Source organism: Phaethon lepturus, unplaced genomic scaffold (genome assembly GCF_000687285.1).
Source record: "Phaethon lepturus isolate BGI_N335 unplaced genomic scaffold, ASM68728v1 scaffold10405, whole genome shotgun sequence".
Lineage (NCBI taxonomy): Eukaryota > Metazoa > Chordata > Aves > Phaethontiformes > Phaethontidae > Phaethon > Phaethon lepturus.
The window spans coordinates 47,908-75,101 of record NW_010542656.1 but is presented as its reverse complement, the minus strand read 5'-3'; the positions used below and the strand labels follow the sequence as shown (position 1 = coordinate 75,101).

Genomic DNA, 27,194 nt, shown 5'->3' with positions numbered 1-27,194 from the left:
GAATTTCATGGCAACTGAAATTTGTGCTTACCTTTCCCACCTGGTCATCATAAAGGGGCAACAAATTTCCTGACTGCCCTCTTCAGCAGATAGTTGGTGCCACACAAGCACAGACACTTGGGCTGTAGCAGTTGTTACCCTTATTTCTGTAATATGCCTTGTGTTATAGCAGGATCTATCAGGAGGACAGGTCCTTAAAAGTGCATTTTTTAGGGAGTCTCTTGTTGAAATCTGCCTATCCTTATGGAGCAATGAGGGAGACAGCTAGGCCAGAATATTGTAGCCTCAAGAGACTGCTGTATGTATGGTGAGGACTGGCCATACCTCCTGCAGCTCTCCAAGTGCTTTGCTGTTGTGCTGGTCTTTTTTCTTTTCTTTTTTTAATTTTATTTTTAAATGAACTAATACAAATAAAGTGCTGTGCTAATTAAGTAATAAGCCCTATGATATCAGCTGTTACCAGCGGTAGCTGATGGGTTAGTGAACCACCTGAGGCAATGGATACCATTGCACTCTGTGAGCCATATGTTAGCTGCAGTTATGAATGACTGTGGAGCAGTTATTTCTCGTAAACAACAAAGGCTGCTGTATCTCACTGGCACACTTTTCATGCATAACAAGTTCCCATTCTGAGTAGCTGCTTTGCAGCAGTATTTATGTGTGATTAGCAGGTAACCAGCATTTTTGTGGGGATAGTTACCTTCAAAGGCTGCTGAGCTCTCAAGCACTCCAAGTTTTGTGTGGATATGGATCCACTGAAACTGCTGAACTTCTTCCACTCTCATTCCTTTGCTTTTATGTAACTGCATGTTCAGTTGAGCTCATTGTTTTCACTTCTCCTAGGTGACTGGTGTTTAGTGGCTTAGGAATTGCTAACCATGAGATGCAGTCAGGCAAACAGCAGACCTGAAAACTGTATGCACAAGTCAAGAGCAGGTTGGAAAAGGAGCACTCCCAAACTTAAGACCTTGGAAGGTTGCAGGGTTGGGAGCTGTGAAAGCTTCCCAGCATCTTAAAAAGTGGAAAAGCTATGCCTAGAACTGCAAACCACCAGTCTGAAGGCACATGACAAGGAAATGCAACAACTTGGGTGCACCCCTTGTGAAAACCTGATGTTGGCTTACCATCCTCTTTCTCAAGTCAAAGAATTGATTTGCACCCTGACCACAGAAGAAGGCAGTGAGGAAGCATTGCCTCTAGTAAGGGAACTGTATGGGAGTTTACAAAACTTTGTGATTTCACATTTTAGTTAAGTATTGAGATCTGACTCTGGAGAAAAGTGTGTATGTGCTTTGCATGTTGTACTGGCATGGATAAAAAACTGGCTCTTCAGACAGGTGTTGGACAGTACCTTCTGCTTCACCTTAGCAAGTACCTCCCAGAATTCCTTTCAGGTGTTGGTCTCAGTACCACAAAAAAGCAAGAAAGGTTTCTGTGTTTAGTGTCTTTATTGGAAAGGCATTCTAGGACCCAATGCCCTCAATAATTAGTGACACTTGCTTTTGATTCAACTCAGATTTTATCCCCTTTTATTCTTATCCCACTGTTGCATTTCATCTATCAGGCTAATCTTCTTTCCTGGCATTTACCTCTCAAACAGAATAGGGTTCTTACTCTTCATTGTATCACTGACTCTTGAGCCATCATTTAAGCACTGTCGGCAGGTAATTACTTCTCAGTAACTCTGGGGATGTGGTAAGTCTTTGCACCTTCGTAAGCATCTCTTAGAAACACTTTGAGGTCTTTGGGTTTAAAGCACCACCAAGAATCTAGGATGCTTAGTTTTATAAACATAGGAAGTTCTAACTTCTCTCTAGAGAGCACTATGCCTAGTTGCTTTGTATATACCCTGATGAACTGTAGTTTTAAAAAGCGTATTTTTCCAGTATTCCTCATGACAGTGTAAGGCCTGTACTGAAAGGAAACAGAGACTTACTGTATCTAGCTATAGAAAAGCCGTAAGAGTTTATGTTGACTAGCAATCTAAAGGCATAAAGCAATTCTTGATTCTCTTTTTCCCTTTCAGTGCAGTTTTTGCATTCATAGAGAGAGAAAACTCATTAATTCTGATATAAATATATGCAAATAAATTTATTAATATAGGAAATGGGAAAATCAGTTATTGCTTCCTTTATAAATAATACAGGCTTAAGTTTTAAAGATATTACTTTTCCCTAAAATGAATTAGACAGCCAGGGAAAAAATCACATTTTTTCGTGGTGGTAATATCTTTAACCAGATTTGTCGCGCTAACAGCATTTCCTATGTATATATTATTTTTATTTAATACAGGTAATCTTTTTATTACAAATCATATTGTTTCTCAGGAGATTACCATCAGCTCTCATAAAAGCTGCAAAAAAAGATGAAAAAGCATCAATCACCACCAGACACAGCGCACTGTGTGCAGATTAAATATACAAAGCCCTTTAATATGCTTCAATGAGATACTTGTTAGCTGTTGATTTATTTATAGTCCTTCTTCTACTCTGTTTTAATTTCAATTTGAATTTGACTCCAAGGGTCCCTGCCTAATAATGATCAAGAACAAGATGACCTTGTGCATCATATTAACTCCAGCTAGGCTTACTCATGTGATTAGCCACTTTTTCACTCAGTCCCTTGAGTGGATGTGGGAAGACTTCACAATTTTCAGTGGTATAAGGAAGAAGGACATAAAATGCAAGGAAGTACAGCAGAACTATGTTGTCATTTAGAGATGAGGCTGAACCAAAAACCTGGTCAGAATTCACTTTGGGGGAAACAGCGCCAGGGACTTTCCATCTGGAATATCTTTTGGCTTTTGGTGCGAGTCTATCTCAAAAGACAAGCAAGGAGATGTGGCTTCAGAACTTAGGGTTTATTGACTTCTATGTTTTGGTAGCTTATCCATAAGGGTAGTTTCTCCCTAACAAATGATAATGGCAAAAGTTATTTCTGACTTGCAGTTCCTAGACTTAGCAGAGTTTGTAGATCCAAAGGAGTTGCATCATAAGTGTGCAGGTACTTGATGGTCAAAAGAGCAGTGGTTCTTACCATCAGAAACCAATGTGGGAACTGCTGCTAAGACTCCAAGCTTTATGGTATTCTCAAACTACATACCTACAAACCAGGACTAAAACAGACCTTAATATAAGATCACAGTAAACAGAGCTGGGACAGATTTTGAGATATCACCTAATCAAACATATGATGAGGTGATTATTGCAGAATTGGCTGAGATTCTGCATCTGCGTCTTATTTAATGGAATATTCACACTGCAGTGTTTTTATCTGCCTCCATTTCACAGGGTGGGAGTTTTGATGTTGCAGACAGGATGTTTCACAGTGTCAAGAGCACGTGGGAATCGGCATCAAGGGACAACATGAGCGATGTCAGGGAACTCATCCCTGAATTCTTCTACTTGCCAGAGTTCCTAACCAATGTGAATCACTTTGAACTTGGTAAGTGCTAGAAGGGTGTTCAGTGCTCCCCTTCTGCTCCCCAGCATCCTTTCAAGGGAAAAGATCTGGATTACATGTTGGGAGTTGGTCCCTGGACTATGCTGACTGATGAGGCTCTTTAGCGATGACAGATCAATTTTTATTAAAATAAGGCTACAAGAATACAAGCTTCTGATATCTGAATGATATCAGAAACCCCATGTTTCTAGCTCAGAAGGGATTGTAGTTCCTATTAGTTACTGTGCAAGGGAATTGCAAATTTTGTCAGACAAAAGTAAATTTCAATATAAGCAGTCTAGATGGCTGCTTTTGAAAATCTGGTTTGTATCATCACATCTATGTGGCTATGAACAATAGATTAATTTGATTTTTGGAGATGGATCAATTGTTAAATGGTCTTGGTGAAAGGTATTTTTTTAAATCTTATGTCTCTGGTGATTAAAGTTACCAAATGTCTTCACTATCATCCTGAAAGGTTCTGCACAAGCCACATGAACCTGATATATCATCCCTGGCCCCAAGCAACAGCACAATCTCTTCTGAATGTACACCATCTCTAGACCTTTCTGCATCAGTGATGGAGGGTCAGAGAGAATCCAGAAAAAATACTATTCAGAAATAGGCACGGCACTTCACTTTAGAGGAAATTCACATCATTTGCAATACAAAGCTGCTTTTTGTAGTGGATACAAGTTGGTTAACAATTAAGGCAGAGGAGAAGTACCTTAAGAATCATCCTAAATTAGTCACAGCAAAGGAAATGTAACCTGTGGTGTTGAGATCTAGCTATAATTGTATTTAAGATCTCAGTGAAATAAGATGTGCTAAGAAAAGGCAGAATGGGAAAAAAATGTTAGAATATTGTTAAAAGATAAGAAAGAATTGGGGTTGTTTCATCCTGCAAGGAGGCCAAGAAACAAAGCCTGGTTGAAATCAATGTTCAGAATCTGACATGAGTGGAATCAAGTGGAGGTACCTAAAAAAGATACCAGAATCTTGCCAATAGAGAGAAAATATACAGGAAGATTTTTATAATGAACAAAGCCAAGAACCCGATTCTGTTCACTGCTACACTGTAAGGAAACTTGCGGTCCCAGACCTGAGCCTTAACTTAGATTTGAATTCACCCAGTTGTGCAACACTGTGCTCAGCTTAAGAACATATGCTCATCTACTGAAAGGAATCAGATTCCAAAGGACTTAAGAACAAAATCCCTCCCAGTGGCTGCGTTAGTAGGAATATCTAGCAGTTAGGCCCATGGGATTATGTATAAAAAGTAAGTTGTGCCGACAGGTTTTTCTTGTCTGAATTTGCAGTCTGTGCTCAAACGGTTTGTGCTGAGGATGTACATATCTTTTACTGTATTAGCAACAGTTACTATAACTTCTCAGTGCTTTATTTCTAGATCAGAAATCCCAGGAGGAATTGGTTCTGCAGTGTTCTATGGCACTATAATTGATGTAGAACCTGAAACAGCATGTGTGAAAATCACATCCATTTCCTTTGACTTAAGTGTTTTAGAAAAACTGTTCCTATTTGCAATGTGTGTGATTCTTGTTTTTAATTCTCCCTTTCTAATTCCTGCAGGCTGCATGCAGGATGGAACAGTGCTGGGAGATGTGCAGCTTCCTCCTTGGGCAGATGGGGACCCCCATAAATTCATTCTCCTGCACAGAGAGGTCAGTGAATATCAAGATTTGTGACAAAATGCTGAATCGGGTCCCACTGAAAATGAAACTCTGAAGGCCAGAGTCACAAACCAAAATGTTAGATCCAAATGCATCCTGCCTTTGCAGAGTTCGTGCTGGTTTCTGAACTTCGTGTGTCTACTTATCTGCCTAACAATTCCCCCTGAATCAAGGCAAACCAGGTGAGGTTTGTATCTAGGTCTGTGGCATGGACCAATCTCGGCCCGTAAGTGTATGTGAACATAACATAGTGCATGCACATGGCATTTATATGCATACAGTTCCATGTTGTTGCTAACCAGCTGTGTGTTTAAACTACCTACCTCCATCTCTGTGTCACGCCAGGACTGCAATTATTTTTTTTATTGATGGGGAGACGGGACCTAATGTGATAGGGAACCTAATGTGATTTCCTGTCTTTAATGGAGTCAGCCTTGGCAATTTGAAAATAGTTAGCTTTAAGGTCTTGAGACTTACTGCAATTAGTGCTATCTATTCATAGTTAGAAAGTCTTACTTCTGTATGATGTCACCTGCTACGTAGTAGTGAGTGCAAAGACAATTCTGTAGGAAGGTTGTAGCTTTGAACACAGACTTTGCTGCTGAGTATCTTGGTGTAGGACTCTCCTTTTGTTAGCACTAAAAAGGCAACGGGCTGTGCTATAGTGAACCTGCGTTATCTCATCAGATTTCCTCTGACAAAAGGAGTCAATCTGTATTTGTGAGTGTGTGCACATTGTTGCTGTGTACAAGAAGCGTAATGATTATATGTGTTAGCATTGTTGGGACTAAACAAATAGCCCAAGATTTTCAAGACATTGCATCATCCTGGTTTGTCATGTGTACCTTCAAGTTTCTACTTCAGTGGGTTCTTCTCACCTTTCCTGTGCTATGCAGGCTGTGCCCTTGAGGGTTCAGCTTTCACTTTCAACAATGTCTTTGTAGGCGATTGCATCCAAACCTGTGGCTACAACAATCTTCTCTATTTTGATATCTCCCAAATAAGCCTCTCTTCAACTGACCTCTCCAAATGCTCGTTCCTAAATCCTGTCTCTGACCTCCTTACTGACTGCCTTAACTCTTTGTTCCTGTTTCGAACAAAACCAGAGTCATACTGTTGTAAATATTCTTTTCTCCACTGTTCCCTTAACCATTGACAGGAACTACCAGGCTCCCATTAAGTTACCATTGCTTTGCAATTCTGTGCTGCATTCAGAGTCCATACTTTTTGTGATTTTTCTGTACTACTAAATCATTGCCGTGTTTTCTTGGGCATTCTCTTGAATCTTCATCTCATTCTTTCTGATATCCCGATACCTTGTTTCAAGTCAGTACAGAGACAACTGGAAGGGGACCATCTTCATTGTCTGGCATCTCCTTCCCCTTGCCCTTATATTTTGAACTTCTGTATGGGTCTACTTCTTATACCTCAAGTGTCCCTCTTGAGACCCTACACATCTGTTTGATTTATTTGTTCTGGTGGCTTCTTACATCTTCTTCTCCCTGCAGGCACCTGAGTGCTGTCAGAAATCCAGTCTTAGTCCCAATGTTTGGCAATGCAGTTTTATCCATGTTAAAAAAAAAAAAAAAAAAAAAACCCCTTATAAACTGGTCTATGGGCTGTGAATCCATCCTGGAAAAAAAACGTTCTTCTATTAGTTTTAAGAGAACAGGCTCCTGGTAGTGTACATCAAAGACAAGTCAGTGCTTTGGACCACCTGCATCCCGTGCTGTCTGTGTAGATTCCTGATGCCTCAAACACTTTGGCTTCTGAATAGTTCTGAGTATGAGAGTGAGTCTGTTCAACTCTGGATTCATTCACATGTGCTCAGGTTACTCCTGTGAGTGAACATGGATATGATCTGAGCCTGTGCATGCCTAATTTTTTGTGCAGTAGTCCTGCCTTTGTTTCTTTTTTAGAATTGTTGAGCATATAGTGAGATATTTCATTTTTGGTTTAATTGATGAACTCTCTTTATCTAAGTCCCTTTAGTCTCTATTGTGAATTCATGACCTGAACACTTCACTTAAGTCTCTGTCAGAACAATAATGCTAAAAAAATACTTAAGCAGTTAAATTTCTATCTTGGTATTTTACCTATTTTGAAATGGTATATATTTATTTCAAATGTTGTTTTCAATCATTTTGAAAATGTGATTGAAAGTAGTCACCTACCACTTTTTGCACCAGAATACTTCCTCAATACATAAAAGTTCGTGAATTATTGATATTCCAAGTTACGTGGTGTGGAGAATAGCTGCTTACTATTATTAGCAGGTCTCAAGTGTCTCTATGCCTAGTAGCCTGACTCAGTGGTGTGCTGCCACACAGTTTAGTAACCTAAGCCAGTACATTAAATTTACAGCATATTCAGTAACTGATCAGTCCCTTTACAGAAGCTACATTAATCTTCTTGTTCTTTGTATTTCTGTAGCAGTTACATGTGTAACTCAGATCACAGCCCACTATTACTGGGCTGACAAGCACACAGTCAGTAGACCTGTCTGAGGAAAAAATGTATGGAAGAGCTTTTCACCAGGAAACTAGTTAGGCTGAAACGGGAGTGTGTCTGTAGTAACAAAAAAAAGTCTCGGTAAATCGTTTCAACTTTCTGTCTTTGTTATCAAAACATTTCAAAATTATCTTTTCATTGCAATGTTTATATTGCATAAAATACTTTGTTGTAGACATTATGACTAATATTGTATGGTATATAGCTTCATTATTATACAAGGATGTAATTTTTTCAAATTTAGAATTGGGCGGGTAGTATTTTAATACATGACAAAATTTGAGAGCTGGGCTTTTTGTTCTGATTTGGAAAGAAAACATTATTCAGTGTTTGAATTTCCCCCAGAACCTGGCTTCCATTTTTCAGTCAGACTATTTTTGAGCCTGTTTGCAACCTATTAGCTTGAGTGGATAAAGAGAGGATGTTTTTGCCAAAGAACTGAGATGCAGAGAGATTTACAGCTATGTTTGGACTGCTTAAGCTCCTGTATATACACAATAATAGATATTACAATAATAGGTGTTACTGAGTTGGGCATCTCTGAAGGTGCCTAGAGAGTGATTCAGAGATTCAGAGCTCTAGTCACACTGAAAGGTAGTGGAAGGGAAGAGAAACCTGAGTTTTTGTCAGTGCCCATAACCACATAATGATACATCTACTATGAGAAAGGACATCCTTGTGTAAGTGTTGTGTGCACTGCAGGCTTGCTGCTCAAAGTACAGTCTTTGCTAAAATGAAGAGTTGAGCCTAGGGAGTGCCCAATCCCTTCCCTTGCAGGGGAGCAGCTCAGTGCTACCCACTACAAATAGGTTTTGACCACTAAGATCAAACATGAAACAGCTCCCTGGTGTTCCCCAGTGTCTCCAATGAAGGCATATAGGCTTTTGGGGCGCTCTGGTTCCTTTCTCTGCTCTGTCTCAAGCTCTCTCTGAGACCTTTCAAGGTGCTTAGTCTCTGTTCTCCAGTTTCTCAAACATGGGAGAAATAACACTGTCCTCCCCTTAACAGAGGTGCTGTAGACAGAAATCTATGGGTGCATGAAAGCTGCTGCAATTTTACACTGACATTTTTTATAGAAAAACATAGAGACAAATACTGTCTCTTACATTGTGGCTTTTTTGCAGTGTAAAGTACCGAGGCATGTTCCTTACTGCTTGTGTAATGGTGGGCACTCCAAAGGCACTTAGATACAACGGGGAACATTTGCTTTTGCCTTGTACTTTGGAGTAAGGGTACAGCTGGGAAATGAATCTATCCATCACCACTGCATAGCATGGTTTTGCTCTCATTGTAGAGTGATCTCAGATTGTGTGAACTAGATTTGTTTTGGATGAAACGAAACCAAAAGCTGCATTCCGGTTGTGCACTCCAGATGCTGGTGGCATTCAGCCTGTGGGAGCAGACTAGATCTAGTTTGAAGTAAAACCCCCACAGTGCGTGTAATGTGGATACTGGGCCCTCTCTACCATCTGTTCTGTTCTACGGATCTGCTTCCACTGAGCTGCACTATTTGATAACATTGGCACAGCTGAGAAAGAGCTATAGGAGCAGATAGGAGCAGTTTAGCAAATGAAAGATCATGTTTATAACTCGTGTTCTTAATGATTTGCCAGACCTGATCAGACCTCATGTGCAGTCAGTCCAATATTCTCTCTCCAACCATAGTTAGTACTAAATGTTACACAGGAAGGTGCAAGAAATCTTGCTGTTAAAAGAAAGTTGATTAACCTGCCTGGGAAAGTTCATCTAACTCTGAAGTGAAGAGTTAGAGATGTTGAATTCTGAAACATGAGGGTTTCTGTCTCCTCTGAAATCATCCACAAGATTGGATGTGCTTGTTATTGGTATCATGGTCATTTTTAGGAGGCTTCACAGTGAATTTAGTGCATTAAACAGATCCAGGTCAACACTGTTCTGAGGTTTGGCTATTGCTTTAAAGAATATGAGAGCTAAGAATTGTTCTTGACATAAAATTGTGAGTAGCTCCTGTGTCATATTTAGTAAGTCAGGGATCTAGTGTACTAAAGAAACATACTCCCTCCTGAGTCCACAAGTTCTCCCTCCCTGGCTGGGCTTGTCATAGTGCTCTGTGAAATACTGAGAGGCTGCACAGTTGCAGCTCTGGTTGCTTTGTTTCGCTCTGGTAGGGATGCCAGGCAAAATTTACAGTTTGCAGTTCATGGACTAACTGCTCTTATTAATGAGGATGAGTTCTGAGTCTGTTCGTAAGTGTTTTCCTGTTGTTTGCAGGGGACAGATTGTATGCCGTGCTTGTTCTCTGAGCTGCCCTGTGATCATTATAGCTGTGGGCAGGGTCATTTAAACCAGCTGCACTGGGCTAACTGTCTGCTCTGTGAAATGAGCCATTGTTCTGGATCCCATTAGCTTGTTTATTTCTGCTGTGCTTTGGGTGGGATGGTCTGCTTGGGAGACCTTTAACTGAGCATCAGGGAGTAATGCACAGTCAAATGATTTGGAGATAAGAAAGTATTTTTAATAATGCTTAACACTGCTGCTTGAATTATTGGGCAAGGCCATTTGCAAGTGCACAAAAATTTGGTGAGGCAGGTGATGACAGGGACAGCAGGATTTAGTGAAGCCTCATCGGTAAGGTTGGCTAACCTGGAGGTGGGCAAAGGTTCAGCTCAAACTTGTGTCCACTGCTTATGAACTTGCTGTCTGGGTTTTCCAAACATAAGTTTTCTGCTATGATTACGCTGAGCTTTCTAGGGAGCCCACATTGGGGTGGATATATTGCCTTGTAATATCTCTCACAGTCTTCTCCAGTAGTGATTGTTTCTTCTGATTCCATTAATCCACACACCTGTCACTATAGGTGGTAAATCTAATCAAAGTTAACTATTTCTTATTTGGGGGAAAAGAGTTCAGACACTGAATTTTTCCAGGATGAGGAAATCTGGTATTGTGACTCTTTCTCAAGCCTTGCAAGAATAGCAAAATGTTTCTTGAACAAACCCAAGCAGTCTTGAAGCTTCTGTCATACAGCTGCCCTGCTGCATCCCAACTCTACTATTGCGAAACCCCTTCCCTGTCTTGGCTTGCAACACCCCTTGCCATTTCAGTACAAGCTCTACATTCTCTTTGCTGTTTCATGGCATGCAGCCGCTCCTGCTGTATCCTTCAGACCCAACTTAAAGCCCCTCTGCTAGTCGTCTCTCTTTCCAATCTATGCTTATATAAGTCTTCTCCAATAAAGAGAAGACTTCTCCATGCTACTTGGTAGGATTCATAACTAAGGCATATTTCTACAAATAGACTAGTGCCTTAATTCACCTGTGTTTTATCTATAGAGAAAAGTGGTGGTACCAAACACAAACAAATGTTTTGCTCATTTAAACCATCTTGTGTTCAGTAACAGTATTGGTGAAGACATGATAACACAGGCTTTAATGTATGCTGGAAACTGGAGGATGTGCCAAGATCAGTGGAGTGCTTGCACTTTGCTTGGTGAAACCCGTCTGTGTTGTCTCTGAGGATATTGCTTCTGGTGTCTGCTAAACCAAGCATGCTGCACTCTGTCTTTCCTTTTCCTGTGGGGATCCACCCTTCATCTCTTTGGTCACATTTTGTGAGAATGTGCTGAGAATGATGGTACTGGAGGAACTGAATCACTGAAGATTCACTTGCAGAGAATTTAAATCTCCAGAAGGGATTGGAAAGCGGTAATGCATTTGTAATAGATACACTCTACTGAATTAATTAATTCTCTTTTGGTTTCAGGCACTGGAAAGTGACTATGTCAGTGCACACCTCCATCGCTGGATAGATCTGATTTTTGGCCACAAGCAACATGGCTCAGCTGCAGTGGAGGCAGTTAACACCTATCACCCTTACTTTTATGGAGACAAGATGGACCTCAACAATATTAAAGATCCTCTGATTAAGAGCACCATCCTGGGTTTTATCAGCAACTTTGGACAGATACCAAAGCAGGTACCACTTTATCATGAGAATAGAGAGCATAATTTATTTTGATCTTACAGTATTTCAACTGGAAAGCAAGAATAGAAATTTTAAATCAGAGACGTTTTCTGATTTAAATCTGCTGAAACATGGGCTATAAGTTTCTCCACACTGTATACTATGTCAGTATGCACTCACATACGTGCATACGTGTGTGTGATTCCACTTTCTAATCATTCTGTTCCTGTTGTATGCCATAGAGCTGTGGCATCAAATCTGAATTCTGCTTCTTCAGTACAGTCACATGAGTAACTAGTCTGGGAATGGGTACAGTCAAATAAAAGCAGCTCAAAGTCTCACCTATACTCTTCTTTCTTCTCCTGAATCACTGGGATTAGCTTCCTATCTCTGTGAGGAAGGGATGTAGTCTGATGAGAATTTAAGAAGTGTAAGATTTTATTTTAATGAAGAGGTTCATGTATGACAGTCCTGGAGTCTATGATTAAGGATTTAAACAGATGTCTCTCCTGCGTGATCTGGCAAATAGAGATTCATTTTTCAATGCCATTCCTTTTTCCTAGCTTATGCCCAAGGGAAAAGTTCATCAGGAAGAGAGACTGTGCTCCCCCTTCACTCAAGTGGAATTCTTCCTCCTTTTATGAGCAGCCTGCAAAATCTGAAGCTCTCACCAGTTACAATAAAAGGTGCTGCAGGGGCTATACTCCATTTTCTGACCTAATAAGTACAGAATTCTTGAATGGGGTGAAGTGAATCTGGATTTTCAAGAGCACAGAAATAGTCACACAGCTTTGTATGAGTTGGTATAATCAAGATCCCTTCTGCCAACTGTTGTTTGTGTATGTGTGTATTGTGAGTGGGCATTGAAAACACTCAAATACTCAGGAGAAATCTTGAACTTTCTTCTACATTCTGAACATGTTAAATTGAAACATAAAGCTGACTCTCTTCCATTCTCATTCTCTCTTTTTATATTCAACAGCAAAGTAAATAGTGTCTGTCTTTCTCCACTTCTCAATTTTCAAATCTTTTTTTCTTAGTCTGTTACTTTTCTTACCATGAAGAAGCCTGAAAAACTTCAGTGTGTCTACTTTTTCATCCCATGGTGGTGTGTGTGTGTTTACATCACACAACTTCGTGGGGACAGTGGGCTCCTGTAGCTGTACTACAGAGGCTGTTGGTGACATGCCTGGCAACCTCTATAGTGCATGGCATAAGGCAGTCTGCCAATGAAAAGGAGCTTAATGACACCGCTGTTAAACCCACTCCTTTGGAGTACATCATTTCTGCATGGATTTATATGGTCCAACAGAGAGAAGTGTTTCCGCTATTCTGTCTGGAATCTCAGTTGTAGAGTGGAATTCTGTCTATGGGCCTGGCCACAGCACTGAGCCCAGTTTTGGGATTTGCCAGCCTCACCACACAAGCTGTGCAAGGAGGAAAGTTAACATAAGTGCTCTAAAACCAACAGAATTAAATATGTTCTCTGTCTTGTCAGACTATCCCAAGGGAGCTATTGGGCACATCGTTCATACTGAGAAAAGCATTCTGGCTGTCGAAAAAAATAAAGTTTTGATTCCTCCTCACTGGAACAAAACATTCTGCTGGGGATTTGAGGATTTCACCTGCTGCTTTGGCAACTATGGGTCTGAGAAGGTAAATAAGAAAAAGTCTAAGCATTCCAGAAATGAATGATATGTGTGTTCTTTGGCTGGTTTGGGCACCCATTTCAGAGGTTGTTGGGGAGCTGATTTCAGAGGATGCTGTACAGGACTTTCTCACAGTCAAGCTTCTTGAGGAATCTCAGGTTGGATATCCCAACAGAGTACAAAGTCCTCTACGCTGCTGAAAAATGTGGCATTTCCCCTCTAAATTATCTCAAATTTTCCTTCCAGTGATTGTGTTGTCTGTCAAAATGAAGGAGAAACTCCATTTCATGGGTTCTAAGGACAATACAAGGTCTCCTGGCCACTGATTAGAAATTTCATTGTGCAGAACTTTGTGCTGGAATTATAACAGGACCATCTGTCGATTCCCCTCTGGCTCCCAAGCTTAGCCCAGTGCATTCATTCAAAATAATAATGTCTTGTATTTTAGAAAGTTAATACTCTTACTTCTTTGCTGTTAAAAGTCAATGGTCAATGTCATCACACTCCTTGTTAGGGCACTTGACAGATCGAGTTTCTTCCCCTACCACAAACACACTGATTTTTGGATGTATTTGGGACAATTTTATGACACACAAAGACATCTGAGTTAGCTTGGGTACCAGAATTGCAGAATATGTCATTCAGCAAGATATTGACTTGGGTATTTGTGCAAGCGCAAGCCACATCCTATTTTTACAGACATACCCACAGTCAATGGAAGTGAAAAAGCCATGAGATGTATTGTACTTTCTGCTCCCTGCATAAAATTACTGAGAGTTTTCTCCATTTATTTCAAATAAAATCAGTGCTTAGCAATTTATAGTGCTGCTGTAGGTAAAAGTTATTTGCTTTACCTCTTCAAAAGTCAGAGTGTCACTGAGCATAGTGAGTGTGATTATACAGTCACTATGAGAAGTAGCTGGGAGTCAAACTTGAGTTCCCTCTGGGTCAACAGTGACTCTGGACATGAGCTTAAAAGAAATTTTTGTCCTCATTCTAAGTAGGTAAAAGTTTGTTCTGTCTGTGGCATGGTTTTTGTATCCGTGCCATCCAGCTCCACCAGAATCATTAGCGCCACAGTGGTGTCTCTGTTGTGTGGGAGAGGGCTAATGCAGATGTGAGTAGAAGGATGTTGGTGTTGTAACTGTAGCAATGTGTAATAGATCTGACCTTGGTTTAGGCTGGTTTGGGTGCTGCTAACAGAGCCATTGGCGCAGAATGGAATTCAGTCCTTTGGTTTTTGTCTTTTCAATCCAAGTAAAAGAAGGGTTGCAGAGCCTGGCACTGACTCTGTTAGCAGTGGCCATCACAGCCTGAGCTTTCTTTTTAACCTACATTGAATGTTTGCATTCTGTCACTATACGGTGACAGAATGAGCTTGCCTAAAGTTATGTAGGAAGTCTGTAGCACAAGAGGGATTGGGACTCAGGTCTCCTGAGAGAGAAGAGACTGACCTTTGTCCAGCCTTCCTGCTTAGCCCCGGAGGATGGCACGGCAGCATGCAGCCACAGCCTGTGCGTGTACACCTTATGCAGCTGTGCTGTGAGCATAGAGACTGGCTGAGATTTTCTTTCCTGGATTTGAAGAAATGGAGGCTCAGTTCTGAAAAATCTGCCATTTAGTGTTAATAAATGTATGGTATCACCAGATGAGCATTTGACTTAAAGCTGCTTTCTTGTACAGAATGTGACTACATTTGAGTGCATGGCAGACTGGGGAAAGTGCCTCTGCGCTGTGTGTCCTACAGCAACTACCATAATCACATCTGGAACAAGCTCGGTTGTGTGTGTCTGGGAACTTTCATTGGTGAAGGACAAAGTGAAATGTCTAAACTTCAGACAGGTCAGTATTGTGCCTCTTTTGCTATAGAAACTTAATGAAAGCCAAAAGATGAGTTTCTGTCTCAGATGACTGGCAGAGGAAACACTTTTGGGTGAATAAGAAAGCAGAAAAAAAAAATCAATAATCAGCAGTATTATGTGACAGCCTGTTATCAGGTCAGGAGCTGATAATATGCCTTATACACACAGCTTATAGCTGTGAACTCTGCTTAATTGTTTTGATGGCTTTTTTTTCTTTGGTAACATTTCCAAAGTTTACCATGATCAAAGCAACAGTGAAGATAAGGCATATGCTCTCCTCACTTGAAGTACAATCAACCCTTGGATTATTTTCAAAACTCAGTATGGCCTGGAGATGCTTGTAGTTCTTTTGGGGCTGCTACAGCAATGGACAGGCTCTCCAAAACACCTTATGAACTTAGCTGATGGAGATGAAGGCTCAGCTAGGCAAAGCTCTTGATTCTTTTCTCTCAACCTGAATTCAGAACATAAAAGGTTTATCTGTCACTCCATGAGATAGGGGTGCATCCAATGAGAATGACACAGTTTGTGTCCTCATTGTCTGAAGTCCTTTAGTGGTTGTTGATTTGGAGCTTGTCTATAGTCATCAAACAGCTGTATAAAAGCTATTTCATTTACAAAAGTGAATTCTTATGCAAGATTTGTGTTGTTCAGCTATGGTGAGTGCTCAGTTTTACAAGTACAGCTAGAGTACACCTCTGTCATATCTGAAAGGCAGCATGGGACCCTTTTTCCCTAAGAAATCAAGAGACAGGCAGACTTTTAGGCAAACTAGTAAAGGGTTCACGGATCAGCAAGATCTCAAAGTATGAGAAGGTTCTTCTGTTCACTTGCTCTGGAGGGATATTCAGATGATATTTCAGTGCTTTCCATTCACTGAGCCAAAACGTTTTATTTGTCATTAAATTATGATGTGAAAACTTCAATGTCTGCTGGGATATCAAAGTAGTATTTAGATCTTCATTTACTTGAAATTCTTGTGTGTTGAAATTAAGGGTGAAACTGTTTAGAGCAGTCTCTCTTTTGAGTTTGTGATGTTTCCTGCTTGAGAAGAAGCCAGAAATATGAGACAAGGTCTTCAGTGATGACCTTTTAATCCAGCTGGTTATTATGCCAAACCAGGACATGGACATAGAAATGGGAAAAATAGCAACAGAGAAAAGCATAAGCAGTAATCTTCAACATCAAAATGATACCAGTCAGGGGGTCAGTCTGAGTTTTAGGCAACTGTTTGAAGAGGCTGTCTTTTACCTCCAATATAATGCCTTTCTCTTTCACAGTCTAAAATCAGCTTTGCTGATGTGTTCCAGTATGATTAATCTGGTATTACCCAAAGTCCACAAAGTGGCATGAGATCATGCGATGACAAATTCTGTATTTTCCTTCTATTTGCTAGCAGAGGCCTTTTTTGATGGCTGTCTGGCATAGATGTAAACTCGAACTATGGTTCTAAATGTCTTCCAGTGAATTACTTGATGCTTTCATGTAATTCACTTCTTCATGGTGGCTGCTTTTTCTGCTGAACAAAAATATTGTATCATCTTTCCTGAGAGAGTGAGCTTTGCTTAAGTAAAGCTGATGTGCTATAAAGTGGATGCTATTCACTTACCAGCTGTCTCATGGGACTGACACATTCTGGTTTGGAAATGTAGTAAAGTATAGAAACTATATTTCAGCAGAAAAAGTCGCTTTTCCCTCTATAGCAGGGGCTTCTTCCACAGTTTTGTAGAATACTAAAGATTGAGCATAATAGCCTCAGTATTGATCCTTGCAATTTACCAGTTCCCTCAGTGTTCATGAGCAGAGCTATCTGTGCGATCCAGCCCCCAGAATTTATGGGCCAAATGAAACACTAGAATGGGAGAAGTATCCAGGAAAGCTGTGCTGTCTGCCACACAGACCTCTCAGGGAGGTGTTGAGTGTAGCTGTGAAGTGTCCATGTCCATGTCAGCCAGTTAAATTGGATGCTCAAACTTGGTTTAAGTTTTCATGGACTAAGGATTCCTGCAGTAAAACTCGTCATCTTTTTTGTCTTTTGATATTTGTGAATTTACACCGATAATGTAAGTTATCCACAGTTCTTTCTGCAGATACACTGCAGGATATTTCCCAGTAAGGGAAAACCTGTCAGGCTTTGCAGAGCAATAATGAGAAGATAGTACAGAGCTAAAAGCATGCAACTGTTTTTGCATGAATATATGTTGAGACACTGGTGGATTGAAGCTGAGGTCATAACTGGGCTCAGATCTAGCCCTCTCCTCCACATTCAGCTTGTATTTAAAGCACTTCACTGCCAGGTAGGATCTTTCTGGATTAAAACAAATTAAAAAAGGGTTTTATTAAAACTTGTGCAGGAGCTGAGCTTGGTTTGACTTGGCAGTTTGCGTCCTGTCACAGTGGGTATGTTTTCTTCCACGCTTTGGAAGAAGGAGAGGAAATCTGGAGCTTTTGAACCTGCCTTGTCCCAGCCCTTTTTGCAGAGGTCTCATGCAGTTCTTGAGCACAGGCACTGGGTTATGTCCAGTCTTTTGTAAACAGACTGTTCTACAGCCAGTCCAAAGCTATTCTATGCTCAGTTGAGAGTCTTTCCGACTTCTGAAAACCACTGTTGGAGACCCCATTTTGTGCCAGTATTTTTAGTCAACAGTTCTTGCGAATGGAATAAATCACAAGCTGAAATTCATCCCTTGCAGTCGCAGGTCACCTTCAGTAGTACATAGCCTGCTGCAGCTCAGCTTCTTCACCAGTGGATTAATGTTTGAATATTGTTGTCCTAGTAACCTTGGCAAGTGGCAGCACATGTTAGCCAGCAAGAGCTCAGTCTCAGTCACACGCTGGAAAAGAGTATGAGACGTGTTTGCAAAAATCTTCCGGGACATGTGGCTATCCTGCTCCATGCTGAACTGAGACAGACCCTGAAGATGTGCTAATTATGTCATGTAGAGAAACCCAGCAGGGAATATGCATTTACTGTTAAAACCAACATTAAAACTGGTTGGTCTGATTTTTCACAGTAAGGCAGCTAAAAATTGGGCCCTGAAAGGCCTTTTAGGAAAACTGTGAAGGACTTTTTCTCTGTTGCCCTACAGGCTTTACTTTCATTAGTGGTTATGCGGCAGAAATGTATACTGCTGTCACTCAAGAATGCTGCCTTAAACAATTGTCATCAGTATACTTCTATCCATTATTTCTATCTATTGAATTGCTATTGAATTGCTTAAAATGTAGTCTTTTTTTATGAAACTGTTTAAGGCTAAATTAAACTGGGCACTCCTTATGTCTCTAGCACCTATAAAGCAAACAAAAAGAAAAAGGATGTTGTATAATCATGAAAGACAAAGGAATTCATATATGGCTTTAAAGCAAAAATTATCTCCAAATATGTTTTTCTTAACTAAAATTGGAAAAATAGTAGTATTTGTTCAGAAAAACAGAAAGAAAGGGCTGGGGAAAGTCACTGAAATACAACCCGATAAGTTTTGTTTCAAATTTTTTTTTTTTCCTTAAATATTGAGAAACAGTAATTTCCAAGCATAAATTTTACTTAAAACTACATGGACTGAAGTGAAAGATGATGTTTTGCTGAACACAAAGCACTGTCGTAGAGTCTGAAATGCATGCCAAGGGTTCTGAGTTAATGTGCAGCTTGGGGCAAATCATTTAATCTCTTGGAGACTCAACTTTCCTCAACCACAAGTTGAGGACAAGGATGTTTCTGTAAGATCCTTTGGGATTTCCCCCTCATACCTTTTTCAGCTGTCCAAAGAATGACTATGCTGCTTGTTCTTACTAAGCAAATGACAGTAGGACTGTGGTTTCCTAGTAAATCAGACACCCTCTGCTGTGGTTTATTGGTTGTTTTTTCCCCACAAGGCTTTGTATGGGCACACTCAGGCAGTGACCTGCCTTGCTGCATCTGTGACCTACAGCATCTTCGTGAGTGGATCTGATGACAGAACCTGCATCATTTGGGACCTGAACCAGCTGACGTACATAAACCAGCTTCCTGCCCATGAGGCAAGCCTCTGTTCTGTTGCCATCAACAATTCAACAGTAAGATCTTCATTTATCATCTTTCTTCTGATGTATCCATGAACATTTCATGATAACTTAATGGGTGCTCTTCCCAACATAAAAACATCCTGAGAGTCTGATACATTGATTTTTTTTTTCTTTCTACAGAGATTGCTAATAGTGTTCTTAATGACGAGAGGCGAGCACTAAAAGCAACGTCTTAGACTGAGTAGCTAAGTAGAAGCATCTTTGGATGGGTAGATAGCAGGATTAAACAACTTTTAGTTTACAGAGCATGAAGTATTACCCTAGTAGCTCCTGGATTTGTCTCACCCGTAATAACCTTATTGCCTCCATTATTTCATTAATTTCTCCTGACATTCATGCAGCAGAGCCATGTCAGCTGAGACATGTTAGACCTCAGTCTGCCACCTCAGCTGACAACTTCCTTACACCTTTGTAGTGACAATGTTGACTTTACTTTTGCTGCTACTCGCAGGTGCTAGGGAGAGCTCTGGATAGCAGTAGGTATAAGTCTGTTGTGGTCTGTGCTTGGCCAGAATTGCATGCGTGTTGATAGGAAAATATTCTGCACTGGATTTTATTGTAAACACTCTGGATGAGATTTTTCCAGCCTTCCACCTCCCAAAAATGTTGCTTGTCTCTGTTAATGTACTAGAGCAGGATTCCAGCTGATCAGACAATTCAAGGTTGGATCCAGTAGCAGAGCTTTACCAAAAGAGGTAAAATTGAGTTCATAGCAGTAAGAGAACAGGCAGACCTTCTTTATTTAGTCTGTGAAAAGATATTCATCTCATATCGGAGCTTTATTAATCATGCAGTCTGATGGTTACTAATTGAGGGTGGGAATTAAGGAGTCTAGTCAATACCAGCTCAGGTCCTAGCTCCAGGGATCCTGGTTAGTGTAAAATGGCCAGTGGCTTCAGCAGGCCAGTTCAGAGTACCCTGGTGGTCCCTTATGAAGTCAGCTGAAGCAGTGCCATGCATTCAGAAATGAGTGGATGGGCTGGCACAGACCATGGGCTTGAGACCGCAAGAGGATGGAGTCCTCTCCTTTCTATGTACTAGCCCACCATTGACGGTAGCCTTTTTAGTTGGTAGCTTCTCTTCTGGAGCTGTCCAAAACTGAGATGGCCTGTATCAGGAACGGTCTGGTGATTGATCCAAGAGCAGTCCTCCAGCTTGTTGCAGTGCAAATGGTTAAACTGGTTGGACAATAGTCTGCAGAAAGGTTCATTTAAAAGCAGAAAAAACTTAGGAAAGTATGACTGAAACTTTGAGGGGAAAAAACATGAAAGGGTCCATATGTTGTGGATGAAAAAAATTATTTTTGACGTTAGCAGAACAGGATGTTTAATTCCGAAATGTGTTTTTGTTTAAATTTTCTATATATATCTATATATTATAACATGAAGATAGAAACAGAATGTTTCCATTGTGCTAAATTAAATATTTTGATTGACACAAAAGTACATGTTTGGTAACAAGGTTTTTTCCTGGAAAATTCAGAATGTTTGATGCAAAGATTTTAAGGAAACAAATTTCTGAACCACATGCTTTTCTGTGAAATAAGAACCCTGTGCAGCAGTTTATGTGATTGTTCATTTTTATATTTGCTTGAGCATCTAAAATCTCCATTTATAGATCCAAACCTCATGGTGTTTGTATCACGTAGACAAAAAATAAAAAGGCTGTCCCAAAAAGTTTATAAGCTAAGGAGGATTGTAAAAGCTTGCTGTAACTAAAGGTTTCAATTAGTTTTAAATCCCTGGTTTAGACCTGAAAAAGACTAGATCATTACCAAATGTCTGGACATTATGTACTCTCATGCAGATAAGGTAGCTGAAATTTAATCTCTTTAATAATTGGCAACTCTGTTTTGAATGCGATATCTTTGTTTTATCTTCAGAATTCTGCCCTGCAGTGTGAAGAGCCCTGGCCCCAAATCAGGCAGGGCTGACATACCATGTTAGTTGATTTAAACCAGATACATGCAGCTAATTTAAGGGCACACTGGCCTTTGCCAGAATCAGATGACTTTGTTGATGGTGTTTTATTTAGCTGGTTCTTAGTACGCATCAAGGGTGGAAAAGTTAGGTGGAATTTCAGTTAGTAACTCAATCAAAATACACTTTTACTGAGATCATTTAAAATTGCAGTATTGGCTCTTGGTTCTGTGTGTTTCTTGCCCCTAAGGGATTACCTGTGTGTCTGCTGTTTACGTGCAGTCTGTGGTAAGACTATGCACCTGCACAGAAGGGTGAGGAGAGATTCAGTTGCAAAGGATGTTCTCTGCATTAGAAGTGCAGCTTACTGAATGCTGAGCTGGTCATTGGTCAAATGCAAAACACAGTCTAAAAATGCGATGACATTAAGCTCCCTGTGAGGGGCAGAGGAGGATTGTGAAATCACCAAAGGTTTCGCAGCTAAGCAGGTGAACACTGTGTCCTTGTTTAAGAGGATGCTTATTTGGAAAACTTAAGAGCACTAGTCCTGGCCCAGAACTTCTGCTAGGCATTGCTTGTGCACAGAGCCTGTCCCTGACAGCAGCTAGGTCAGTCTGTCAGTCTGCTTTTTTACTAAGAACCTGGATTTTCTGGAAAATAGAAAGGGAACACTTAAAGAAATGCTTTCATTTTAAAAAATGCAAAAACCTCTTTGTTTCTGCATTATCTTGCTAAATCTGAGACAGTTAGTTTGGGTTTCTATGATGTAAAAATATCAGAATGCTTCATGAGAAAAAAAAAGTAATTTTTTACTATCTCTGTTTTAAATCATCTGCCCAGAAGCAAAACACATCTTAGAATTTAAGTCAGAGCAACTCTGTAATTTATAATCAGCACCTAAAAGCTGTGAGGAGAATGAGTGTAGGATCTTGAAACATTGCCTCTTGCTTTGTTACAGGGTGCTATTATCTCTTGTGCTGGATCTTACCTATATCTGTGGACAGTCAATGGCCAGCTTCTTGCAAGCATTAACACCACCTGTAGCCCTGAAAGCCATATTGTTTGCTGCTGCTTTGCTGAAGTGATGGACTGGGACACACACAGCATCATCATCACAGGAAGCACAGATGGAGTGGTGAGGGTAGGTAGATGAGGAGAGGAAAGGGAATCCTGATTCACTGTAGACTGGAGGCAAAATTCTGCATCCTAAATGGAGGGACAGAGCTACTAAAAGCCCATGACACCTTCTTAACAGGGTAGCACAGGGCAGAAGCTGAAAATCAGAGTAAAATATTTGATTCATGGCACTTCAGGACATGGTTTAGTGGGCATGGTGGTGTTGGGTCGATGGTTGGACTTGATGATCGTAGAGGTCTTTTCCAACCTTAATGATTCTATGATTCTATAAAACTTTTATTCTCCTGAGTGGAGGATTCCTTGTCATTCAGGAAGAGTTTTGAAAATGTGCTTTTCATTCTGGTGTGGTTTTGAAGGCAAAAATTATATTGCCCCTCAGAAATATGTTTGAATCTGGGTGGTTCATAGTTCAGTTTATTAACTCATACTTTCTCAGGAGCAGAAATTCACTGCTGGTTCTGCCTCCAGTCTGGTGGGAGAGCTTCCTGGGTTACTGGGATCCTCGTTAACATGTCAGCCCCGCAACCCCACCAGCTCACTGCATGTATCTCTCCAGTGTGACACTGTGCAGCACAGTGGCAGTGGGAGATAGAACTATGAAATCCTGTTCTGATGTTAGAAGTCAAATTTCCACCCCTTGCCGGGAAGCATATAGCCACATCTCTCTCCTGTTGCTATAATCCATGCTTTTTCCATTTTTACTCCTTGCTGGCACAGCTGTGGAAGATTGAATACACCAATGCTCCAGGCCAAGCTGCTGGACTGAGACAGCAGAGAGGCACGATGGAAGAGCCAGGCAACACGGGTATGACCACAGAGTGGGCTGTGAACTGCAGTGTGACTGTGTGCTGCATTCCTCGTTTGGTTGTGAGGAAGAGGAGGGTATGTGAGCACAGTGATGTGAAGGGGAGATGGTGCAGGTAGCTGGTGTAGTGTTACTGTAATCAGCAGCAGAAGCAGTGGGTAGCCACTGCCCTACCTTAGAGACAGAGAGCAGCCCTGAGCAACCAGTCACAAGGGCACATCCTACCTGGATGAAGCCAAAAGCTTCTTCGTAGTCTCTGTCATGTGTTCTGTCAAGCTTGATAGACTACCTTCCTGCCAAAACCTATGAAACTTATCAACTATCCTGGCTCCAGAAAGCCCATTCCCTTGTCACCTCTGCTCATGGTCTCTGCTAAAGTATCCTAGCATAAATCTGAGTGGGCAGTACCAGATCCTGCCCTGGGATGAAACAGGGAAGTTTTTTGCCTTTAGCACCTTAAATGAGGTCACAGGCCCTTCAAACTGGTGGGAAGCCAGTAGCAGGCCCTAGTGCCTGGAGCTCTTTATTCAAGGCTATGACAAGCTGAAGCTGATATCCTGGAGCTCTCACAGAGCTAAGGTTAATAAGATGATGGGGCTTCGGTGCTGACTGGTATTAAAAAGAACTCAAACTCACTTCTTTGTTCTAACAAATATGGGAGCTGAAACCTGCCAGGGAGCTTTAAAGGCACATCCTAAATAGCACAGCTTGCTTCTCTTCACAGCACGTTTTATAAGAGAATGGAATTGTGGTGTTAGTATGTATAATTTACACCACTTAGTTGCTGTGATCCTCATTACAGACGTTTTCTATTACTTCAATTTTAGGCACACAATTAGCATAAATATAGAGCTATAGATGTAACATCTGCATAAAAAGATATTATACGGTAATTGGGCATTACCACTGAGATCTTCAGAAGTGCTGTTCATGTAACTTGGCATCTACATTACCTAGATTGCTACGTGAAAATACTCATACATACAGAAGCATATCGGAAATGCCAAACCAGATGCCCATCCGACCTTTTGTCGTGTCTCTCAGAGTAGTTAGAGCCAGATGCTTCTAGGGAAGATGCAAGAACACCAGAGATGCCAGATGTGAAATAGTCTGGCTGTGGTATCTACATATTTGGTTTCATTGTGGTCTCTAATCAGGTTGCTGCAAATCGAAGTGAAAGACTTAATATTCCTTCCAAAATCCTTGTAGTATTATGTAGTCATTTTGCAGATTCTTCTTATATGTACAAAACATCCAACTTGTTTTAAGAATTTCCTAAATTCTTGCCTGTAACTTCCTGTGGCATTTGTTTCCATGTCCAATTTACTCAGGTACAAGTGCATAGGAATGTCTTTGAGCAAACTGAGATTTTAGCTATTTTTAAAATTTATGTCTTGAACAGTTCTCCAAACTAGGACTTAAAAGCTGCCCATGGGAGCACAACAGAATACTCCTGTTTGTGCCTTTTTCAGAGAGAATCATAACAGATGACAAGCATTGAACCAGGCATCTGATGATATGTAGATACACACACCTGTTCACACATGAGCATAAGGACACACATTCTCAGATGCATACAGCAAGAGTGTTCTTTATTAAAGAGCTGAGAGGTGTAATCAAAGCAGTGATATGCTCCCTGAAACTATTCAGATGACTTCAGAATTATTTTAAATGGCCAAATATTCTCACATCTCCTTCTATGTATTAAAGAAAATAAAATTAATACAAAACACAGTCATTAAAAAGACCAAAGTAACTATGATTGGGTTATGTTGTTGGGGGGGGGGCGAGTGTATGTGTGTGAACGTGAAATGTTCTCAGCATTTAATTATTGGTTCTGTTATGAGCAGATTTAGATAAGTTGATAATACCAAGGCTTTATGTAATTTCTTTTTACTAGGCAATTATGGGCTGTATTATATCCTGGCAGCAAGGTATTGTGGGGCATCTTATTAAGCATAGAGCCAGTGAAAACTGATGAACAATTTTGCTGAACTAGGCATGCAATTTAGAAAGCAATAATACACAAATCCAATTTAGCACACAATTGATACAGCCGCACGTCAGCACATGTAACTATCATAGCCACAAATTAAATTGGGATGGGTGTATTTTGCAACAGCACAGGCTGAGATTAAATATATTTGTCCTCAACTTAACAACTTGCTGACCGTAAATAATAACAATCCCATCCATGCTGCCCCCAGACACTTTCTAAATATTTATTTTTAAACCACACAACAGGTAACAAGTGTGGAAAACATCTTGTTCTCTGTCGGGAACTGAATCTCAGCCTTGCCTTGACTGGAAAACCAAGTAAGACCAGCCCAGCAGTGACAGCGCTGGCTGTATCCAGGTACTGTCCTTCCCTTCGCATTGCAGCCGGGGTCCAGCAGAGGTGGGGTCCGCGCCAGCATCGTGGCTTCTACCCCTCTGCCCTGGATTAGCAGGGTTTTGTGTTCTATTCTGGAGCTTGTATTACTGCTGCAGTTTGGGGGTTTGTTGTTGGGTTTTTTATTGCTGTTGGGTTTGTGTTTTGTTGTTGTTGTTTTGGGGTTTTTTTTTAAATCTCAGTCGAATCACTCTGTCTTAACAAAATGCAGTCACTCTGCAAGCTGGCCTGCCTAACTGAATTAAGTGAAGATGTTGGGATAGTCAGTAGTCAGATAGGAGACAACCCAGGAGAAATAGCAGATTTTGGATGGAATTGTTGTACAGATCAGTAGCTGCTACACTGTCTCTGCAGCATAGAAAGTATGCTATTTTAAGAGTTGCTGGAGATGCTATCTCCTTAAAATGTACACAGGAAGTTTTTGGCCAAAGGACAACTTTGTTAAACTCCACTCAGTTTGCACAGCCAGCAGTATTTTAGTGTACTCAATCCCACCCCTGCAGCTTCATCTGGCTATAATATTTGTTGTTATCTCCTACTCCAGGATGTTATGATATATTGTAAAACAGTTGCTGTTGCCATCTTTCTCTCCAAAAGTGTTGGCATTTTGATAGTTGCTAAAATTATTCCTATATTCCACATGCTCAGATTTAGAGCAGTTAGTGAGTGTGATATCTATCTGCATTGAAAGTGGGAAAGTTGGGGGGGAGGGGGATAGTTTCATTAGTGTTTGTGGCACTGTATGCAGCAGAGATTTCAGTGGCTGAAGCCATGACATTATGTACTAACAAGTCTGAATTCTGAATCAGGCCAGCAGATTATTTAATATTCATAAAGTCTCAGAGAAGGGTAAGAGCTTGAGAACTGGCTAGATTGTCCACAACTCACCCACTGAACACAAGGAAAATTTGCATCCAATTCTAAGTTCGGTCTTTGAAGTACAAATCTTTATCTACTCTATATCGTTGTTCTTCAAATTTAACATTGATAACCTACTCCCCTGTACGTTGCATCCTCTTAATTGCTACACATACAGGAGAAAGCCTTGATCCTATTTGCATCTTGTTCTTAATTTTTTTTCTCTTTTTTCTTTCTTTCTCAAGAAATTCCTCCAAGCTCCTAGTTGGTGATGACTGGGGAAGAGTCTGCTGCTGGTCTGTGGATGGGTAGGAAGAAATAGCCAAGAACTCTTGTTCTTTCAGCCTTTTGGATGGAGAGAAAATTACCTTTCAGCCCATGAAAAAATCAGAGAAACTGGAAGCCTATGTTTCGGGACTGAATCTCAAAGGAGTTGTTGGACTGACCCTGCAGTCAGTTCTCATTGAAATTAGGGAATGAACTCCAAAGCTGTGAGAGAGACACTGACAGACATGCACATAGACAATGTGATTTTGCAGTACTTGTCCTGGGAAAACTTTTCTATTTTGAATGTTATTTTAGATACTGAATTTGACATAATACATTGTATTTCATAAATAATAGCTATCAAATAAAACTGCCTTGATTATGCCAAAGAACAATGTAGCTTAATAAAATTAACATATTCTAATTTTAATACCATGAGATCAGAAAATACTGAGGCGTTAAGTGAGTTTGTTGCAGTATCTTTGTTCTTATTAACATACCAGTATGTTAATATCTCTGTTCCTACTCTTCCTTCTTCTTTGAATCTGCATGAAAAATGTATGCATGCTTTCTGAAAAGCTGTTTTGTTTGCAAAGTGAAGGTAGGAAATTCCCAGGTTGACAGTGGTGCCTTTATCCAGCCCCACTGTGAACATGTG

General features: G+C 40.5%; 1 protein-coding gene across 1 annotated transcript in view; it reads left to right on the top strand.

Annotated features, from left to right (window-relative positions):
- LOC104621574 (WD repeat- and FYVE domain-containing protein 4-like) overlaps nucleotides 1-26,905 on the top strand; it is a 29,936-nt gene extending 3,031 nt beyond the window's left edge. The window contains exons 5-16 of the mRNA XM_010288096.1: nucleotides 3,291-3,444; nucleotides 5,032-5,123; nucleotides 11,385-11,597; nucleotides 11,828-11,861; nucleotides 12,149-12,271; nucleotides 13,084-13,241; nucleotides 14,918-15,076; nucleotides 18,970-19,149; nucleotides 22,036-22,218; nucleotides 22,932-23,019; nucleotides 25,264-25,375; nucleotides 26,515-26,905. Of these exons, the coding sequence (XP_010286398.1) occupies nucleotides 3,291-3,444; nucleotides 5,032-5,123; nucleotides 11,385-11,597; nucleotides 11,828-11,861; nucleotides 12,149-12,271; nucleotides 13,084-13,241; nucleotides 14,918-15,076; nucleotides 18,970-19,149; nucleotides 22,036-22,218; nucleotides 22,932-23,019; nucleotides 25,264-25,375; nucleotides 26,515-26,581 (1,563 nt within the window). The 3' untranslated portion in view covers nucleotides 26,582-26,905. The remainder of the gene's footprint in view (nucleotides 1-3,290; nucleotides 3,445-5,031; nucleotides 5,124-11,384; nucleotides 11,598-11,827; nucleotides 11,862-12,148; nucleotides 12,272-13,083; nucleotides 13,242-14,917; nucleotides 15,077-18,969; nucleotides 19,150-22,035; nucleotides 22,219-22,931; nucleotides 23,020-25,263; nucleotides 25,376-26,514) is intronic.
- Nucleotides 26,906-27,194: the final 289 nt, after the last annotated feature.